The 22,322-nt window shown below is 50.2% G+C and overlaps 1 protein-coding gene across 4 annotated transcripts in view; it reads left to right on the top strand.

Moving 5' to 3' along the window:
* Window positions 1–22,322, top strand: part of LOC144756137 (butyrophilin subfamily 3 member A3-like) — a 387,539-nt gene that overhangs the window by 128,290 nt on the left and 236,927 nt on the right. For all 4 annotated transcript variants that reach the window (XM_078645702.1, XM_078645701.1, XM_078645704.1 and 1 more), the window contains 2 exons: window positions 16,407–16,439; window positions 19,021–19,365. In XM_078645702.1, the coding sequence (XP_078501828.1) occupies window positions 16,407–16,439; window positions 19,021–19,365 (378 nt within the window). The remainder of the gene's footprint in view (window positions 1–16,406; window positions 16,440–19,020; window positions 19,366–22,322) is intronic.

Genomic DNA, 22,322 nt, shown 5'->3' with positions numbered 1-22,322 from the left:
GAATGCATGGACATCATCCGGGAGGCACGTAAGCCCACTACCCGAGCTTGCTATGCAGCTAAATGGAAGCGGTTTGTCATGTACTGTGCACACAACAAGATCAACCCGCTAGATGCATCCATTCCTAACATCATCTGCTATTTGTTACATCTTTACAAATGCAATCTAGCGTACGCTTCCATTCGGATACATTTATCCGCCATAGCGGCTTATCTCCAGAATAGGCAACACCTCTCTGTTTTCAGGGTGCCTGCCATTAAAGCCTTCCTAGAAGGACTGAAGCGAGTCATTCCTCCAAGAACACCACCAGCTCCAGTGTGGAACCTCAATGTGGTCCTCACTAGGCTGATGGGCCCACCTTTTGAGCCGCTGCACTCCTGCGAGATTCAGTTTCTCACATGGAAAGTGGCTTTTCTCATTGCTATTACTTCGCTCAGACGTGTTAGTGAGCTGCAAGCGCTCACAATCCAAGAGCCCTTCATACAAATACATTCCAACAGGCTAGTGCTCTGCACTAACCCCAAATTCCTTCCTAAAGTGGTGTCACAGTTTCATCTCAACCAAACTATTGACCTGCCTGCATTCTTCCAAAACCCACAAACAGTAGCAGAAAGAATGCTTCATACATTAGACGTTAGGAGGGCGCTAATGTACTACATTGACAGAACACAACACTTTAGAAAGACACAACAACTTTTTGTTGCCTTCTCAGCACAGCACAAAGGCAACCCCATTTCCAAAGCAGGAATAGCCAGATGGATTGTTAAGTGCATTCAAATCTGTTATCAAAAGGCTAAACGCACTTTAACAATACCCCCACGGGCGCACTCCACACGCAAATTGGGGGCCTCCATGGCTTTCCTGGGGAACATTCCCTTAGAAGACATTTGTAGAGCAGCCACATGGTCTACACCACACACATTTACCAAACATTACTGTGTGGATGTGCATTCAAAACAGAAAGCAGCTGTAGGACAGGCTGTTCTCAAGACACTTTTTCAGGCTTCTGCAGCTGGCACGGGCAACCGCCGTTAAAGGAGAGACTGCTATGTATTCTATGCATCAGATATGAATTTAGCAGCCCACATGCCTCGAACTGAATATGCTACTTACCAGTATGCATCTGTTCTTGGCATGTAGGGCTGCTAACATTCATATCGCCCGCCCTCCTCCCCGGTGCCCGTAGCGGCTGCAGATACTCTCTCTATATTCATCATTAGCATGGACATCCTTTACACTGTTTCACTCCATCTCTGCCACAATGGCTAAAAACAATCTGGGGATGGAGTCGATGCCCATGCGCACTGTAGTCCAGGGGAGGAGCCACCTATCTCGTGATACTTCGAAGACTCTTCCAGGACAACAATGTGCAATCATCCGGACCCAACACTAGGCGGCGATCTATGCATCAGATATGAATGTTAGCAGCCCTACATGCCAAGAACAGATGCATACTGGTAAGTAGCATATTCAATTCATCCCGCAGAGCCTGAAAAGACTTGAGGGCCGAGCCCTTCATGACGTGGCCCAGCGCCGAGATGCCGATAGCATCCCAGCCATCAAAACCTCGCAGGGAAGCTAGAGCCGGCAATCTCCCGTTGTGCCACAGCGGGGTCTCCCCCGTTAGTATGTTCCACCATCCCATGCGTCGGAGCTCGTCGCGCCACACCCGGAAAACTGTCTGAGTGCCCGCTGGGAGTCTTTTCCGGATGGCCGCCGAATATAGGATTGTATGGAGCGTGTATGGGTCCATTAGATATCTCTCCAAAGCATAGGTCGGGTCCCCTCGATCCCCATACCACCATTCATTGAGGACCAGCAGGTGTGACGCTTGGTAGTAAGACTGGACATCGGATGTGGCTAGTCCCCCACAATAAGTCGAGAGGAAGCAAGTGCGGAGTGCCACCCTCACAGCCTCCCCGGTCCACAAGAACCGACCTAATGCCGAGGTCACCTGTTTAAACCACTGCGGCGAAATAGGGTACGGATGGTTTTGGAGTTTGTACAGGATACGGGGTAAAGCTACCATCTTAAAGATGGCCGAGCGTCCATAGACATTCAGGGGCATCCTGGACCATATTTGCATGTCCGACCGTATTTTATCCCACACAGGTAGCACATTGCGGGACCACGAGACTCCTGGCACATCTGTCAAGAAGACCCCTAGGTATTTAAGGCCTCCCGCCGCCTCCTGAAGGGCCGAGGCCCAAGGACCCAGGGCTCCCCTGTCTCCCAAGACCCACAGTTTCGATTTCTGCACATTGAGCATGAGACCGGACACTTCGCCGAAGATACGCATAATATCAAGGACCCTAGGACCCGATCTGTTTAGGTCCGTAAGAAAGAAAAGCACATCATCGGCATAGAGTGCGATTCTGTCGGACGGGCCCCCCACCCATTCCACCCCACGCAACTGTGCATCCATCCTCACCCAAGCCGCCAGCGGCTCCATTGCCAGGGCAAACAGGTATGGCGAAAGAGGGCATCCCTGCCGGGTACCTCGGCCTATACGGAATGAGCTGGAGACCGCCCCCGCCACCCTTACCGCCGCTGTCAAGTCTGTGTATAGCTAATGAATGTAGGACAGGAAACGCGGGCCCAGATTGAGGCGGAGAAGTAGTGCCCGAAGATACGGCCAACTGAGGGAATCGAATGCCCTATCTATATCTGCTAGTATAAGGGCCGCTGGGATGTCTGCCGCCCGCGCCGCCTCCACCACTAACTGCGCCCGTCGAATGTTATGTCTAGTCGCTCTGTGGGGCATGAAGCCGGCCTGATCCGGATGGACCAGGTCTGTAATGTAAAGGAGAAGGCGTTTTGCCAAGGCCTTTGCTAAGATCTTCGCTTCAAAGTTAAGCAATGAAATCGGACGGTACGACTCAGGGCGATCCGGCGGTCTCCCAGGTTTGCAAAAGACCACCACCTCTGCGTGTCGCCAGTCCGCCGGCAGACGCCCACAGTCCCTGGCCGCCTCCAGAGCCTTCCTGTAGCGCATCCCTAGTTGGAGATGGAACGTTTTCATAAATTCGCATGGGAAGCCGTTAGGCCCAGGGGCCTTGCCAGCATTCAGCTCACCTAGCGCCTCTCCCAGTTCCTCGGCCGACAACGGGAGGTCCAATCGGGCACGGCCTTCATCCGAGAGCGCCTCGGGGCGGAAGATCCGCTAGGAATTTGTCGATCTCTTCCGCCGTAAGGGACTCCCGGGGGGCGTATTGCGGGGGGCGTATTGCGTCGCATAGTATTGAGCAAAGGTCTCGGCCAGGACCTCAGGGGCTGTTATAGGGCCACCCCTTCCGTCTCGGAGTCCCGGCAGGGACTGGGCCTGAAAGGTACCGTGGCATAGTCTGTAAAGCATCGCGCTGGATTTGTCCCCCCATTGATAAATTCTACTCTGTGTAGCCAGCCAACATTGACGGGCCTCATCCAGCAATAAGGAGGCATATGTCTGCTGATGATAAAGTAGCTGCCCCATTGCGTCGCTGCTCCCTCCTGACATGCATTCCGCCTCTCGGCTATGAACCTGACTCGCTGCCTCCTCGATGGCCAACCTGCGGGCCCTACGGTTTGCTGCGCACCATGCAATATCTACGCCACGAAGCACCAGCTTTATGGCCTCCCACAGGGTCATGGCATCCGTATCCGGGCCATCATTGTCGGCCAAGTAATGCGCTATAGCCTCCCTCATGTGTGACTGATAGTCATCGCGTTGTAGGTGCCACGTGGAGAGGCGCCAACGAAACGGCTGTCGCTTCGTACCTAAGAGCAGCGTCAAAGTGACCGGGGAATGATCCGACAGACCCCTCGGAAGTATGGAGGTAGAGTCCACCCTCCCTATCCAGGGCTGAGGGATGAAGAGGTAATCGAGGCGAGAAAAGGATTTATGGACTGCAGAGACAAACGTGAATTCCCGACTACATGCATGCTGATATCGCCAGGCATCTATCCAACCCATCCCCTGCACCATCCTGCTCAATTTCGTGGTGGCCTCAGGCACCTGACCCCCCCCGGGCCTACAGCGGTCCAGCCTCACATTCATCACGTCATTCCAGTCACCGCCCCACAATCGTCAATGCATGCGGGACCTCAGCCCAAACATCAAACAGTCGTTCTATCAGGGCTTCTTGCAGCAGGGGTGGAACGTAAACACTACCGAACACAATGGGCTCATCACCCACCATACCCTTAACTAAGGCAAACCTGCCATGCGCATCCAGCTATTGTGTCTCATGCGTATATCGTACTCTACGGTGCATCAAAATTGCAACACCTCTGGACCCTCTCGCAAACCCAGCGTGGAACACCTGATCATAACCGTATCTATGTAGGCTAAGAGTTTTGGTGCCCATAAGGTGCGTTTCTTGGAGGAGCAACACATCCGCCTTTTCTTTCTTCCCCATCCGTAAAACCGCACTCCTTTTAATCTTGTCGAGCACCCCTCTCACATTCCAACTTAAAATGCGTAGTGAAGTTCGCGGGGGGTCCGCCCCCTGTCCATCATCCGCCATCAGTAGGCCAGAGCTTCAATCTGACGGGCTTCAGAGGCCACACACACACAGATACCACCCTCCAGACTCCCATACACACCGTGCAAAAACTACACCCACCCACCCCCTCAACACCTCCCCGACACCCCCACCCCAACAGACCCCCCCGCCAGCCCTCCCCCCACCTCAAACTGTGCCAACTACCCCCCCTCCAACCCTCCACCCCATACCTCAGCAACATTGAAGTACCTGTCGCGGCGCAGGCGGTCCCGAGCCTCCAACGGGAGGCCGGAGACCCACTACACCAATGGATCCCACCCAACTACCCACCAGGTGGCGAACAAACCCCCACCCAACACGTGGGAACGAATTCCGGGAGAAGGCCCGCTCTCTCACAAGCGTCTCCCGACCCATGGTCTACCCACAAACAATCAATCATGTAGTAGCAGTTCAAGAATGACGTGCCGCAAGGCGAAACAGAGAATCTGCGAGCATCGCAGTAACGTCAAATGTAGAAAAACAACAACAAAAATGGCCACACACTACCTGGAAAAGGGCCACACAGTGGATGATATACATTGGCTAATTCTTGAAACACTTCAAATAAAAGATCACAATGCGGAACGTATCCTATTCGAAAAAGAGCAAAGATGGGTACATCGTTTGGGCACAGATGTACGAGGACTGAACGACAATGTTCCATGGGCAAGTATGCACCGATAGACACTATTAAACTCCTTAACTAGAGCTCACATGAATGATCAACATTTACACAAATACGTGAATATTCCATCACTAAGGTAATGATTACCTAAGTAGAGTCCTATTGGACCTTTTTTCTATTTTCTAATCTATTTTTAATTCATAATTCAATTTATGAATGAAAAAATACAATAATCGGCTAAACATCTCCTTGAAACATAGTTCTAAATAATTGATAACGAAAAGCGAACTAAATATAATATATAAATTGTTCGCATAATTAATTTAACAACTAATTACCCGAAAAGTAATGGTCTTATTACGAGAAAGTTTTTATATATTTATCACGCAAGTCTTTCCTCATACAATCTCTGACCCCAGTAACAACATAGTCTGTCTTCATTTACCATGAAGATCCTGAGAATGAAAAAGGTGCCGTCATGCCGAGAAACCATACCGGGTCTCCATCGGCAGATCAGCACAAGCAGCGCGTGACGGACCACGAGGTAAAAAACATCGGCGAGGACGCTCGTAATAAGATAAGTACCTTAATAACTCTAAACTTAGTTCTTACCAACTCCCTCTCTTCCTAAAATGTAGTGAAAGGCCGTCAAACGACTGTATGGGCACCCGAGGAAGCACGTAATGAAACGTGAGGAGGTAGGTGCAATGATGGGGATTTTTTAGAACTGCTATAACATACATACAAAGTAGAACGCCCTGAAATTCAGCCCCACCCCACTAGATCTTCATTTATTTAAATTAGGATTTACATGGGCTAAGAATATACAAATTCGAGTGATTACTGCATGATAATACGAGTGAAAAGACTCTTTACACTACCCAGTTGGATGAGAGATAAGAAATCACTTTGTAGAGTGACAAATAAACTGAGTGAAGGAAATGACGGATATAAGTATGTAAATGTGAAGTGAATGGGAATCTGGAAATTCACTTTTACTGTTGGTCATTCAAATTAAAATTCTGAGCTCCATAACATCTAGAGGAATATAGTCACAATAGGAACAACAACATCAGTCATTTATGAACTAACAGAAAACTGATATAATGAATAATGAGAACAACTCAACTTGTAAAGGCTAGATAAGAGTATGTGGTTGCCTAAAGTGGTAGCGCTGGCAAGCTAGTAGTAGACGTTGTATATAATGTTTTTAACCATTCACATATAGAATGTATTCACATAAAATAAGACGTTCCTTTAATTCCAAGGCAATATATTTTTTTCTATAGGCACGAAAAGTGTAACTCTGAAAGGAAGGGATAAAGTTATCTTCTCCGCACATGCACACCCTGGTCCTGAAGAAAGCCCACTGATCGATTGACGAAAGGGCTGAAACATGTCGACCTTTTTATAAACACGAAGACAGGTAGCGTAGAGAATCCTAATATTCCCATTACGCATACCAAAAAGTTTTTCAACTTCACTAACCCAGAACCCAGACTAATAAAGTTCGTTCTCTGGATTCTGTGTTATTTTAAATATCACCACTTCCACTATCACTGGACACTACTGCACAACCTTGGATCAAAAAACCTCCGGGTGGAGGCTGCATACCTAAAAAAACCCGATGATTATGCAGATACCCGAGTGCCAAAGCGGAGAAACAAGATATACCGCTTATTCACGCTGATCAACTCGAGGGCATGAGGGTTCTTTTACCAAGGGACGCAACGAATACCGATTAATCCAGGTTCAGCAGGACAAGTGATCCACCCCCCTCTTGATAATTAATGTAGCAGTTCAAGTGGCATGTCCGTTATCAGCATCTGCCCTTTCTTCACCGTCGTGGTGCCTCATCAGCCCCTCGGGCCTGAAATAGTGACCCAGGATAATGCGGCATAGGGACTCAAGACTTCAGGGGGGAAGAGTTCGTCGCCTCAGCTTCTTCCACCGTCTCTTCCTGAGGAGGCGGGCGCTTCTGGGAGCGCGACCTCCAGTTGCTCCTGCTGCGTGATCTGCGAGGCGTCCTCTTGGGCTCCGTCGTGGATGAGGAGTCCGAGCCTCTTCTAGGAGGGGTATGCACCTTAACACGCACCGTTTTGTCTGTCCACTCGAATACTTCCTCCGGAGAGTTAAAAAACTGAGTGCGAGATTGAAAGACCACTCTCAGACGGGCCGGGTAGAGCAGAGCATAGGGGATTTTCAAGTCTCGTAGGCGTGCTTTCGCTGCAGTGAAGGACTGCCGTTGCTGTTGGACCAATTTGGTGTAGTCCGGGAAAATCAGGATTTTGTGGTTGTCAAACATGAGAGGGTCCTTGGCGCGAGTTTGCCGTAGTATGGTGTCCCTGTCATGATAGTTGAGCAGTTTGGCGATCACAGCACGGGGACGGGCCCCGGTCGGCGGCTTCGGGAGAAGTGCACGATGCGCCCGCTCTATGACGAAGCAGCGCGACAGGGAGTCCGGCGGAAGCCATCCCTCTAGCCACTGTGTCAAGAAGGCCTCCATGTTTCCCTTCTCACAGTCCTCCGGAAAGCCCACAAAGCGCAAGTTGTTCCTTCTGGCCAGTCCTTCCGTATCCTCCACTCGCAGCGCCAAACCCTTTTGGATCCCCTCCATGGCGGCAACCTTTTTCTTGAGGATCACTACGTCGTCTTCTACCTCCGTGATCCTGGTTTCAGTTTCCGTGATACGGGCGACCGCGTTGCGCAGATCCTGTCGCAGCAGTGTAACGGCTCCGACCGCCCCTATCTTCGCATCCAGCATGTCTCTCGATTGCGTAATTGCAGCCATCAGTGCCGCATTATCCGGTCCTGAGCTCTGATGTCCTCCCGGGGCCCCGGCACCCCCACTCGGCCCCGCGAATTTATCCATCGGGCCCTGCTTTGAAGAGCTCCCGCTGTTGCCTCCTCTCGTCGTTGCGCGGGTGGTGCCCTACGATTGGGCGCAAGAGAGGCCTGGGCCTAGAGGCTGCCCCCACAGTCCACGTATTGTCCAAGGAGCAGTACCCCCAGCTGGCCCGGTGTGGTCTGCGGCCCCACTTATATCCTGTCAGGGTTGTTGTGCCAACGGAGTTGCACCTAGCCGCCACACACCCAAGAGTCAAGCCAATGTGTTGGGGCCGCGTGGTAGAGACAGCGTTATAACAGGTGTCCAAGCCCTCTACACCAGGGGGGCCACTGGAGGCGGCTCAGGCCTCTCACCGCGCCTCCCCACGTATCAGCCAAGGCGCCAGCTAAATGTCACACAGCCACGCCTGAGGATTGTCTCTTCCAGCCAGTGTCCCCCACCGCGGTCCGGCACAACCGCCCAGTGGTGGGTCGCACCTTACAGTCACTCCGGCTCCCAGGCCCCAGAGATCCGGTTTCAGGGCCGCAGGATGAAGCAGAGAAGGGGGGGGGAATAAGAGACGGAAGGACTGCCGTTCCCTAATGCACCAAGGCCCCCGAGCCCCGCGGTCCGAAAGCGCCGCCGAACGGGACCGGGTACGACCACAGGAGCTTCCCCTCCCCCACTAGGCCGCGCGCCACGCGGCCACCCCTTACCACCTCGATCGCTGTCCGGGCTCCGGTCTCACCGCCTGCAATCCGCCGGCTCCTCACCGGCTGCTAAGTTCCTTGCAGAGTCGGCTGGTCTCCGGCGGCGGCCCCTCCGGTCTCACGGTGGGGGCGGCGCTCCTCGCCCCGGTGTTTCCGGCGTCTCCTCACTTCCGGGCGGGCCGCCCTCAAATTTAGTCCCCGGCTTCCGCGCTCTACGCAGGCCTCGCTGCCGTCCCGGCTCCACACGACTGAAGGAGGCAGAAAACAATGCCCCAGGGCTCCCAGATCGCCGTCGGGGCGTCCCCTCCTGCACCTGCGGACAGCCACACACTTTTGGGCGAAATCGGGTCGGGACGACGCAGGATCAGTGAGAGGATAACTAGCGGGGGGACGGAGCTCGTTCAAGCCACGTCCGCCATGTTCGCCGTCTTGGCCACGCCCCTCTGTGAGGGCACGTTTTGATGTAAAAAAGCTTTTTTATGGTTGTTGCATGAAACAAACACATTTCTCTTTAAATAGTAAGACTCTCCCACATCAATCAAATTTAAATGAAATGGGAAAAAACGGTATTCACAAGAATCTGTTTGGGAATTATTCCAGGCCATCAGGGCAAAAACAACAGAGCTGTCTCTTTCAAGGGGCCCCCTGAAATATGCGGGTGGGGGGGGGCTAACACTCTCAGCCAGGTATGGCCATAGCACTGGTCGCACACAGTGCAACAGTATTTTTGGCACCCCTCCCCCATTTCCTCCTCCTTCATGAATTCTATCACTACAACTCACCAACAGTGCACCTCATTCTCTATAGCACCTTTCTGACAAACATTTAATTTTTTTATAGCCCTACTAACAGTTTACGCAGACTCAGTTCTTTGATCTTCATGGTACACGTTCTTTGTAGCAGGCACATTATCCCTCTACGCTGTGTGGGTGGCAGGATTGCGCATGAGTGCACAGTGAGCGATGCATCAGTGTGAGAGTGAGGTGAGAGGAGTGACTGCAGGGTGAGTGAGTTGACCATATGAATTTAGGTGTGGATGTAAGTGCACAGTGGGACGAATGAATGTATGGTTAGTGATGGGCTTGCTCGAGTGACTACATATTGAGCAGTGAGGGGGACAGGTGAGTGAAGTGTCACATGAGTGCAGGTTGAGTAGTGTGCTCGTGTGACTGCAGAGTAAGGTACAGGGCGAACTGCGCAAGTGCATTGTGAGTGCACAGTGATCACTGTGAGTGCAGGTTGAGCTGGTGAATGCTGTGAGTGCATGGGGATCAAAGTGAGTGCATTGTGATCGCTGTGAGTGCAGGGTGAGCGAGTAAATAGTGTGAGTGCATTGTGATCGCTGTGAGTGCAGGGTAAGCTTGAAAGTGAAGGGCGAGAGAGTTGTCTGAATGCAGGGTGCATTCCCAGACACTTGAGGTAACTCAGCATGTTATTGATAGCGGCGTAGGGTACAAAAATAAGCAGTCACCGAAAGCTGTATTTTCAGTACTTATCTTTGCGTACTTTGAACAGCAAATATAAATAGAAAGCACTTTTCATTTTGTTCTAGGGCTGCCTGAGTGATCCTTGACTGATAATTAAAGGGAACAACGACAGAAAAGTCATATTACAAATTAATACAAACATCTTTATTTATAACCTGTATTTAGTGTCAAGACAAGCCCAAGCAATTTGCAGGCTCTTTAAACCATACATGGCATTTTCTATTGGCAACTTGAAGCCATTTTAGCCTGCTGTGGACATTGTGCGCCTGCCTGTGTCATTTTAAAAGAAATGTGGTCGCCTTTCTGGGAAGAGGAGGGGGTTAAATTCCTAAGGCTGAAATGATGCAGCTGCAGTGGGAGGGAAGGAGTCTCCTCTGCTATGAAAACACGAAGGAACAGACAGTCCATAGTGGACTGACTGTTCCTTTGCTTTCGGTTTTAGCAAAGGAGGCTGCTTGCCTCCCACTGCAGCTAAAGCATTAGAAATTAACAAGTTCATCGGAAAAGAGATTGTTAGGGCAGTTTGAGCAAGGGATCTGTTCTGGTTCTGAAAGGTTATTTCTCCTTCTGTAAGTTTGGTAGTTTTATCGGAATGAAGCTTTGCTAGTCTAAATAATACGATCTGGAGGTTGATTGGACTGCTCTAGGACGCCCGTGGAATTAAAAAAAGAATGAGTACGTCGTGCCGCATAGATTCCATCCCTTCCTCCCTCCCTCGCCCTCCCTCTAACCCTCCGTTACTGCCAAAGCCTCAGCAATTCCTCTCCAACCCGACCCCCACCTCCCTTCCAAAAACCCCTCTTATATGATGTAGATTTAATTTCAGCCAAGTCCTTCATAGCCAGGCGATGGTAAACCCCAGGAAACAAAGAAGAAAAGGCAGCAAGCAGTGGAATTCAGGAACTTTATGCACGTGAATTTCGCGGCACTTCCTGCACTCTCTGCTGCTGTACCATCATTGGTGGAACGTCAGTGGTGACGTTCCTACCTGCTAATTTGCTGATGCTGCTCCGGAGTTCTCCTATCAAAAATCCCCTTTTGAAATGGGGCACGACTTTCGATCGTAGCACAGTACAAAGGTAGGATTTTACAGTGCAGAGCGCGCCCCCCCTGGGATGGTGTTGCGCCCCCCAGGGGGGCACGCCCCACAGATTGAAGAACAATGCCATAGAGCCCTCAACTGGCTACCATTTGAAGCTAGAATTCATCTTAAAATCGCTGGTATGTATGTATTTTGTATGTATTTTAATGCTTGTTAAGCGCAACTGTCACCCCGAGGGTATCCTGGCGCTGAGATCAGTTCAGCCATCTGGTGTACGCTTATTCTGCTCTTGGGAAAAGATATGTTTTAAGATCCCTTTTAAACGAGGTCAGATCTTGTCTGCTCCTCAGTGTTAGAGGTAGAGTGTTCCACATTGTGGCGGCTTTGAAACTAAAAGCCCGGCCGCCCATTCTCACTCTATTTATCCTCGGGATTCTCACTAGGAACGCCGAGGCGGATCTCAAAGGTCTGGCAGCCTGGTACCATGAGAAAAGATTTTGCAGTGGTATTGGTCCTTGACCATGCAGAGCTCCAAAAGTCAGGCATAAGGCCTTATAGGAGATCCTCTGCTGGACCGGTAACCAATGTAGGTCTGCCAAAGCTCCGGAGGAGGAAGCCGAGCGTGGAAGGGACAGAGCTAATTTAGCCGCCATATTTTGCATCCTTTGTAACTTAAGGATCAGGGTCTTTGGGGCTCCCAGAAGTAGTGCGTTACAGTAGTCTAGCCTACTGAGAATGGTACTACGCACTACTTCTGCTCTAGCTTCCCGAGGGAGAAGCGGCAATATCTTCCGAAGAGCACGGAGCAGACCCATACATGTCCCTACAGTCCTGTTCACAGAGACGTCCAGTTGTAAATTTGATTCGAATATAACTCCAGGTTGCGGGCCGATTCTGCCGCCTCCACCGAGCCTGGTATAGAAATAGGCCAAAAGTCTTCCGGCAATGGGCGAGGGAGTCGGTCTAAGGAGCAGTGCAGTATCTCCGTCTTTGCACCATTAAATTGGAGGGAATTGGCTTGCAACCACTCAGCTGTGGCCGACATACACTGATGGAAAGTGTCCCTCGACACTGCCTCTGAACCCTCAAAAGAAAAAATCAATTGAGTATCATCGGCATAGTTGATGACTTGTATGCCGAAAGACTTTATTAGTTGTATCAAGGGCTGGAGGTACAGATTAAAAAGAATCGGACTTATCGCAGACCCCTGGGGGACACCCTGATTCACCGGACGTATGTCAGAACGAAAAGGTGGTAATGTTACTGCCTGTTGTCTATTGGCCAGGTAGGATGTTAACCAGGATAACGCCGAGCCAGTTATTCCCGCATTGCAAAGGCGGCCCAGTAGGACCTCATGGTTCACCGTGTCGAACGCGGCCGACATGTCAAGCAGCACTAAAAATGCTGACTTGCCCCTGTCGACACGCGTTCGCAGATCGTTCAACACGGTGACCAGAGCAGTCTCAGTACCGTGGCCTGGTCTGAAGCCAAATTGGGCTGCGTCCAGACAGGAGTTGGTTTCCAGGAAGTTGGCCAAGGCTCTCGTGACCCACTTCTCTAAGATTTTTATCGCGAATGGCAAAAGCGAAATAGGCCTATAATTGGCTGAACAGAGGGGGTCCAAGGTGGCCTTTTTTAACAGAGGTGTTACAATTGCCAGCTTCCAACAGTCTGGAACAAATGCAGTAGCCAACGATTGGCAACAGATTAAGTGTAGCGGGGGAAACAGCTCGCCATGGAAGGCCTTCCAAATCTTATGCGGCATGGGATCTAAAGGTGAGCCTGATGATACGCCGTTAGCCAGAGCACAGAACTCCTCCAATGAAGGAATAGGGAAGCTTGGCAACTGACAGGCCATCTCCTTGTTCTTACTCTCCTCAAATGCCGGATGGCCAGGGGACCCAGAGGGGTAGGATCCAGATGGCATATGCTGTGTAGACACTTCAAAACCCTTCAAGATATTCCTAATTTTGTCATCAAAAGCAAGGGCTAAAGAGTCACAAAGCTCCTGCGACACGGGGGTAGAAGGTACAGCGCATGCGGGGTTGGATAAGCTTTTTACCAGTTTGAACAAGGTCTGCGATTTGTTAGGTGCTTTTGCCAACGTCTCTTCCAGAAATCTGGCATTGGCATTCCTTAACTGGAGCTTGTATTCCGATAAAATACCTTTATAGGCAGCCCTGTCCTGCTCTGTATAGCCTCTCCTCCATGTGCGTTCCGCTTGTTTACAGCGTAACTTCAACTGGCCGAGTTCCTCGGTGAACCAGCCATTAGTCCCTCTGTGTCTGTCCCTCAGTTTCCGTAAAGGTACTACCTCGTCCAGGGATGTCAGGATTTGCTGACAGATGGCAGTGTAGCTCTCATCTACACTGTCCTTCATCCTAAAAGTTCCAGACAGTAACATAGGTCGCTTCGTCTCCTTTAACAGGCGGGTCCATGACCGATTAAATTTAATAGTCCCCGAGCTATTTGGTTTCAATAGGGCCGGTTGAGCCATAGTGAAAAGGATCAGTGAATGGTCGGTCCAACATTGGGTTAAAATTTCTTTCACTATGACTAGTTCCTTGTCCGCAAAAACCAAGTCTAATATGTGCCCCTTCGTGTGAGTAGATGATAGAACAAGTTGTTCAAGCTGAATATTGTCACACGCTTGGCATAGTTCTCGGAAGGCTAGATCTTGAGGGCCGGAGGGCCAGAGATTAAAATCGCCCAGAACTAGGAACTTGGAGTGGGAGTTTGAAAGGTCATATATTAGATCGACCAAGGATTGAAGGGCCGCTGTAGTTGACGAAGGTGGCCTATAACATAGAAGGCCAGCCATCAGCGTGCCACCTTGGGCGGTGATAGAAAAGCCCATAAGCTCAAATCCCTGAATTTCCTTTGTCACAAGAGGCAGGAGGGAGATTGAGTCTTTAAAAATGCATCCGACTCCACCTCCTCTCCCAGAGCCACGAGGGATATGTCTTATAAGATATCCTGATGGACACGCCCAGCCGAGTTCTACCTCGCAGTCTGATGTGATCCAGGTCTCGGTCACAAACAGAATGTCCAGGTGGGAGGATTCTATTACCAGGGCAATTTCGGCATAATGCTTAGCGAGGGAGCGTACGTTCAAGAGACCGCAAGAGAGTACATGAGGTTGTACTCCCCCCATATTCTCAGCAGGTAGTGCCAGTAAGTCCGTCTGGAAGCCCGATAGGTGAGAGGTAACCCTATGCGGTGCGCCGGGCGTGTCCGGGCCGCGAACGGGCGCAAACGGGCTTACCTCTGGCGCACCTCCGGCGCGTCTACGGCGCGGCCGCTGCGCGCATCCGCTGCGCGTCTGTTTACACATGCCTATTTATGGTATTGCGCCGCCCGGGCTTCCGGCTACTAGAGCCTCTAGCCCCACCCAATATGGCGCCTGAAGTGGCCCAAGCGTTAGCCCCCACCTAAGATGGCGGTCGGAATAGCACCACCAGGAACCCTGGAGCCCTCTCTCTAAGCCCCGCTAAATGCGGGTGAAGGGACCGATTACAGTGCAAGTAAGCCTCTCTATGCCCCCGCGTTGCTGGTCAGGTATTATACAACAATGCAGTAGCGCGATATACAAGCCAAAACAGCGGCGCAATTAAAAGCAAGAAGTGCCAGGAATATACAAGTGATAGAGTTTAAAAAGTCAGCAGCAGTAATTCAGTAATACGCGCGATGGTGAAAGATCTGTGGCGCTTACCAGAGGAGCAGCTTAAATAAGCTCTCCAGTGCCCGGGCTTCCGGCTACTAGAGCCTCTAGCCCCATCCAATATGGCGCCTGAAGTGGCCCAAGCGTTAGCCCCCACCTAAGATGGCGGTCGGAATAGCGCCACCAGGAACCCTGGAGCCCTCTGTCTAAGCCCCGCTAAATGCGGGTGAAGGGACCGATTACAGTGCAAGTAAGCCTCTCTATGCCCCCGCGTTGCTGGTCAGGTATTATACAACAATGCAGTAGCGCGATATACAAGCCAAAACAGCGGCGCAATTAAAAGCAAGAAGTGCCAGGAATATACAAGTGTATGACTCACAAAGCCCTTCACCACAATTCCTGCTCTATCTAGCTCAGAAACTGGAGCTCTCTGCTGGCAGCAGAACCTCCAGGAGTGCCAAGACACTTCTTCTAAAACCACAAGATTTGCCAAGAAAAGAATATATTCTCGCCCATTCTCAGGTATGGCTCCTAGGATCTGGAACGCTTTGCCCACGGAAACAAGAACGAACCCGTCCCCTGCCTCCATAAAAAAAGAAGTGAAAGCGATCCTCACGTGATCCTGACCGTTCTGCTAGCTTTTGTTTTATAGTTCCTATCTATGTATTTGTTCTCAACTAGCTGACATTTGCTCTGTCAAGATAACTGACTTTACATGCTGAAGTTTTGTACCATGGTTGCACCTATCTCTAGTTTTTGTTACATTTTTGGTTTCTTTCTTACATTTGTCTGTAAAGCGCTCTGATACTCGTAAGAGTCTTGTTCGCGCTATATAAAACCTTCAAAATAAAAATAAATAAATAAAAAATGTGATGAGTGCCATTAAAGACAATGGAGTGACTCCGGGCTTCTGTTATCTGGTATGCGTGTTCTGCTCCAACTTTCAAATGATCGTCTTTCTATTTAGCCGGGTCAGGTGGAGCAGTGGACTAATCCATCCACTGCAGGGGCCTGGGTTCAACCTCATCGTCACAGGTTTGAACCCCATTGGGTCCACTCAGCCTTTCATCAATCTGAGGTCGATAAATTGAGTTTTGAAACAATAAACATTGTTATTCGGTGCCAGGAGACCTATGGGTGAAAGTGTGCTTTACAAATACGCATGTTATGTTATTTCTCCCTTTTTAATATAGAATATTCTACTGTCAGTAGGTGGAATGTTCTAACAGCCTTATAGCCCTTCTGCCTCGGGTTATACCGGTTGTTAAAGGCCTCTCCCTCATTATAGGCACTCTGATTCAGGGTCTTTAACAACAGATATAGGCAGTGGGTTATAGGGCTAAAGTAAAGATAACAATGGAAAGCTGGCCACCCTCTCTGCTGTAGAAGGAGCAGCCATATAAAAGCTACAGTCACCTGTCTGCATTAACGATATGAGCAATTACTGCTGTAATATTGACTTTAGTACGTGTGATATTGTTACAGTGTTCAACGTGCATTCTGACCCCAGATCTTATTGTTTGTCTCCTAGATCTGAAGCCTCGTTCCAAACGTCAGTATTTAGGTAAGTTAAAAGTGGTACAGAAGAAACACCATGAAACGTGCGTTAAATGTCAATAACCTGTGACCGTACACATGTATTTGCACAGTCAGAAACATAGACCCCACAGCCTAGGAAGGTCCTTGCCCCAGTGACCACAGCCATCAGCCATGATCTGTTCATACCATAGATGTTGACTCCATGGACAAGACCCTATCACGGGTGAAGACCCTCCTGACCCACAGACTGGGTATGCTGCCAGACTCCACAGCTAGGGATTGTCACTATTTTAGAAACCACAACCAGGTATTACTGCAGGTGCCCACCACAGACACCAAGCAGAGACTGTCCGCACCATGGGAACCACAACGAAGGGCCAGCCATGCCACAGAAGCCACAGCCAGGGATTGTTCCCAATTGTGTCTCCTATGGATACTATAGCCAGAGGCTGTCCTCGCTACAGAAACTACATCCAGGGACTCTCCCTTCTGTGGGGGCTACAGCCAGGGACTCTCCCTTCTGTGGAGGCTAGAGCCAGGGACTCTCCATACTCTGGAGGATACAGCCAGGGACCGGCCCTGCTGTGAAGGCTACAGCCAGGGACTCTCCCTTCTGTGGAGGCTACAGCCAGGGACTCTCCCTTCTGTGGAGGCTACAGCCAGGGGCAAGCCCTGCGGTGGAAGCTACAGCAAGGGACTCTCCATATTGTGGAGGCTACAGCCAGGGACCCTCCCTTCTGTGGAGGCTACAGCCAGGGACTCTCCCTTCTGTGGAGGCTACAGCCAGGGACTCTCCCTTCTGTGGAGGCTACAGCCAGGGACTCTCCCTTCTGTGGAGGCTACAGCCAGGGACACTTCATACTGTGGAAGCTACAGCCAGGGACTCTCCCTTGTGTGGAGGCTACTGCCAGGGACTCCTCATACTGTGGAAGCTATAGCTGGGGGACTCTCCCTTCTGTGGAGGCTACAGCCAGGGACTCTCCCTTCTGTGGAGGCTACAGCCAGGGACTCTCCCTTCTGTGGAGGCTACAGCCAGGGACTCTCCCTTCTGTGGAGGCTACAGCCAGGGACTCTTCCTTCTGTGGAGGCTAAAGCCAGGGGCTGGCCCTGCTGTGGAAGCTACAGCCAGGGACTCTCCATATTGTGGAAGCTACAGCTAGGGACTCTCCATACTGTGGAAGCTACAGCCAGCGAACCTCCATGCTGTGGAAGCTACAGCCAGGGACTCTCCATACTGTGGAGGCTACAGCCAGGGACTCTCCCTTCTGTGTAGGCTACAGCCAGGGACTCTCCCTTCTGTGTAGGCTACAGCCAGGGATTCTCCATACTGTGGAAGCTATAGCCAGGGACTCTCCCTTCTGTGGAGGCTACAGCCAGGGACTCCCCCTTCTGTGGAGGCTACAGCCAGGGGCTGGCCCAGCTGTGGAAGCTACAGCCAGGGACTCTCCATATTGTGGAAGCTACAGCCAGCGACTCTCCCTTCTGTGGAGGCTACTGCCAGGAAATCTCCCTTCTGTGGAGGCTACAGCCAGGGATTCTCCATACTGTGGAAGCTATAGCCAGGGACTCTCCCTTCTGTGGAGTCTACAGCCAGGAACTCTCCCTTCTGTGGAGGCTACAGCCAGGGACTCTCCCTTCTGTGGAGGCTACAGTCAGGGGCTGACCCGGCTGTGGAGGCTACAGCCAGGGACTCTCCCTTCTGTGGAGGCTACAGCCAGGGACTCTCCCTTCTGTGGAGGCTACAGCCAGGGACTCTCCCTTCTGTGGAGGCTACAGCCAGGGACTCACCATACTGTGGATGCACAGCCAGGGACTCTCCCTTCTGTGTAGTCTACAGACAGGGACTCTCCCTTCTGTGTAGGCTACAGCCAGGGACTCTCCCTTCTGTGTATGCTACAGCCAGGGACTCTGCCTTCTGTGGAGGCTACAGCCAGGGACCGGCCCTGCTGTGGAAGCTACAGCCAGGGACTCACCATACTGTGGAAGCTACAGCCAGGGCCCTCCAGTGGGTGCCACTTCTTGGCCGAGTTCCAGCTATAGAAAGTACAGCCAAAGATTGTTCCTGTCTGTCCCTCGCATGAACACCTTAGCCTGGAACTGACTGTTCCTGCTATGGAAACGATAGTCGGGGACTGTCTACAGAAAATAAACCACAACCAGAGACTTACTTTGCTGTCAGAGAAAGAATAGCCAGAAACATGCACTAACATACAGGGTTGTAGCTACCACTGCTGCAGCACGTGCAGTGGCATTATGGCCCAGAACTGGTAGGGGCTCACTGATCCCTGATAATTGCTGTATTTGAGCACCCCTACAGTGGTGAAACGGGCCATTTTCCGTGCTTGCACCAGGGCCCATGTCACCCTTGCTATGCTGCTGCTGACAGTGTCCGCGTGAGATGCAACCCTAGAAACACAGATTCCCCCCTGCCCCCTCCCGCATGTGGAGGCGTGCTGCAGCCTGCAGGTATGCCCCCCTTTGTTCTTCAGGGTCTGAAGGGCTGAGCTAAGCCCCTGAGCAGTTGTTACTATGAGGTTTGAGGAAAATCAATGATGCAACCCCTCACTGACCATTTTCTCCCATTTTTCCCAAATGTTGAATAAAAGAATTTAAGGTTCTCTCTCAGAAGCAACTAGCTGTTAAGATGGGACTGAATGCGGTCCTGAAATACAAGCTGGACCCTTCAGACACCGCTGAACAGGTCAAGTTAGAAGTAAAGTGTTACTGGTCACAGTCCGAAACCCTCCCAGAGAATATGTGCCTGAGCCCGAGCCCGACCCTGCACGAACTGAGCTTCAACAAAAGAATCTACCTCGTGAAGGACCACATCAACAAGGGCTACGTGGAGCTGCGTATAGATGATGTTGAGCTCTTGGACGAAGGGACCTACTTATGCTGCCTTATTGCACCTAGCTGGGTACATGGTGCTACCATGCATCTTTCTGTAGAAGGTGAGTGTGCAGCACAGCTCTACTATGCTTGTCACAACCACCCACACACTACTACCACAGTTCCACGCTTTACATCAAAAGAGCACCCACTTTCTGGTAATGGGCTAGAAACACGTATGGCCATGGCATTAAAGCATTTTGTCCATCGGCATATGGAGATAACATTAGAATAAAAATGATATACTTGCATTTGCACATATTTATTCAAGATTTAATCTTGATACTTTTCATGAGTTATGTTATGTTGTTTTGTATAGTGCACTAATCACCCGAAAGGGTATCCAGACACTTGGGCAGGTGTGAGGTTCCCAATGTGCTTATACGTAGAGTTATTCTTCATGTTCTTGCAGAACTCAAAAAGTGAGCAGGACTGGGTTCAATAACAGCCTTTCTATTCCATTTCTCTATAAAGTAGCACACTTCTGTAACTTTCTAACATATTGTGGTCCTTTGGCTTAAGCTGTACAAAATAAATATACATTTTGAGCTTTCGTGTGACAATGAGGGCTTTCACAAGGCTTTTAATATGTAATTTTCAACATTTTTATGGGAGTGTGATTTTGCATACCTCCCTTGCGAGTGTTGTGGACGCCCTCGAAGAAAAACTTTGCAAAGTTTGGCACTTGCCACTTGTACACCATATGCCTGCTGCTTGCATCCATTCACAGCGCAAGCTAACACTCTCAAGATAAAAATGAGCATTGGCAGTGCCAACAGGTCTAGTTTATATTCCCACATAACCGCCCAATGAATCATTCTTACGTTCACCCACGTGCTCATGCACAATAAAACAGACTGCCTGGAAAGCTGCTAGATGGCTTAACATATTGAAGAAAAGAAGATTAGAATTGAAGGGTGACCAATAAAAAGAAAGAATAGAAAATTAAATGGCTGGCTCACCAGCCCAGGCATTGAAGCACATTAGTTTTTCAATGGGTGTGCATATGTGATCAGGCGATAAGGGCATGTATGTGTGTCACATGGCACACATGGCACAGGTGTACATGCACAGATGTGCATGTACACCAGAATTCGTTATTTACCATGCAGTTATTACATGGTAAATAACGAATCGGTAATGGCCTGTGGCACTGTTTGAAGTCCCCTAAGGGCATGTATGTGTGTCACATGGCACACAAGCCAAAACCAGGGGTGCAACAGGGTGTCAAAGTGACACCCTGTCCCCCTTGCAAAATCGGTAATTTTACTGAATCGGTATTTACCGATTCGGTAATTGACATTGATGCCTATGGGCCTCAAAGCCCATAGGAATCAATGGCAATTACCGAATCGGTAAATACCGATTTGGTAATTACCGATTCCTACCGATTCGGTAAAAAATACAGATTTTTTTGCTACATCTCATTTACCGAATCTAGAATACCGAATCGGTAAAATTCGGTATTTTAGAGTCGGTAAATGAGGATTACCTACATCGGGGCCCAAGTCTGTTGGATGACTCCTCCCCTAGATCATAGTGCGCATGGGCATCGACTCCATCTTCAGATTGTTTTTTCCGCCATCGGGCTCGGATGTGTTCATCGTCCGGTCCCGTTACCGATCTCTTTTCGACTTACAGTCAATCCTAATATCATCGGCATCGTCTTTGACAGTGATTTTGGTTACCTGCGTCGAAGAAAGGCTTCGCTTCTCGATTCCAGCGTTCGCCGGGGCCGTTGGGCCCAACTGCGCCATTGGGCCTTTGGCTCATGGAAAGAACACCCTTCAAGAAGTGCCCTCGGTGTGGACACAAATTCCCTCACACCGATCTTCATGAGGTTTGCAATCTGTGCTTGTCTCCAGAGCACGAGTGTCGAGACTGTGAGGCCTGCGCTTCGTTCCGGTCCAAGAAAACCATCAGGGATCGTTTAGCTCGAAGAGTGATGGCGCAGTCGTCTTCATCGACACCAGACCTCATCATAGACGAGGCTCCGATCGAGGTAGAGTCCGAAGAACAGCAGCAGGAAGACATCGCTCCCGAAGAAGAGGATTCAGCTTCCGGAGCCGAGGATCAATCCGAAGATGACGATCTTCTTCCACCTGGGCAACAGGTCGTGAGTACAAGCGTCAACCCTGTTCACCCCCCCCCCCCCCCCATACTGGGACAGGCTTCGGCTCCACCTCCACCTCCGGGTCCAGGTGCACACCAACCAAGACCTTCGGACGCCCCGCCTTATGGCTTGGCAGTGAAGAATATAAAACAGCCTCCAGTTGACTCGGGCTCGAGTCAGTCTGTCGGTCCCAAAAAGTAGACGATCCTTAAACCAAAATTAACCCCAGCACCGAAGCATCCATCGGTACCTAAATTGATCGAGCCGAAAGTAAGTTCGGCACCGAAAGAAGTTCCCAAGGCTACCAAACCGAAGACCACTCCGGTTCCTAAAAAAGTCGACCCGAAGACTGCTACGGTATCGAAACCTACTTCGGCTCCGAAGGTCGATGAGTCTAAACGTACTCCGGGAACAAATATTTCAGATCCGAAGAAAAAACAAGATACCAAGTCTTCGGAACCGAGGCCAAAATCTGCTCCAAAGACAATAGACACTGTAAAACCTAAGCATATCGGCCCCAAACAGGATAAATTGGCACCGAAAATGGATTTTCCAGTAGAAGAGCTTTTCCAACCTGACCCACAGCAAAAGACTCTTCATATTAATCCAAAGACTGGACATATCACTACAGTGCCTGAAAAGAGGAAGATGGACTATCCTAAAACACCTCCAGTTCCTCTGAAAAAGCATGCTCAAACTTCCCCCATAAGGATTTCTTCACCAGTAGCAGAAATACCAATAGATATTTCTCCTGTACATTTACCATCTAGTACACATAGTCGTATACCACAAGATGATGATGATGAGGACAGTTACTCACAGGGGGTAGAAAGTGAACATCACATAGAAGACATAATTGACCCAGATAATATTCCTGGGCCATCAGATGACCCATGAGAAGATTAT

Source organism: Lissotriton helveticus, chromosome 5_1 (assembly GCF_964261635.1).
Source record: "Lissotriton helveticus chromosome 5_1, aLisHel1.1, whole genome shotgun sequence".
Classification (NCBI taxonomy): Eukaryota; Metazoa; Chordata; class Amphibia; order Caudata; family Salamandridae; genus Lissotriton; species Lissotriton helveticus.
This window is presented reverse-complemented; position numbering and strand designations above follow the sequence as displayed.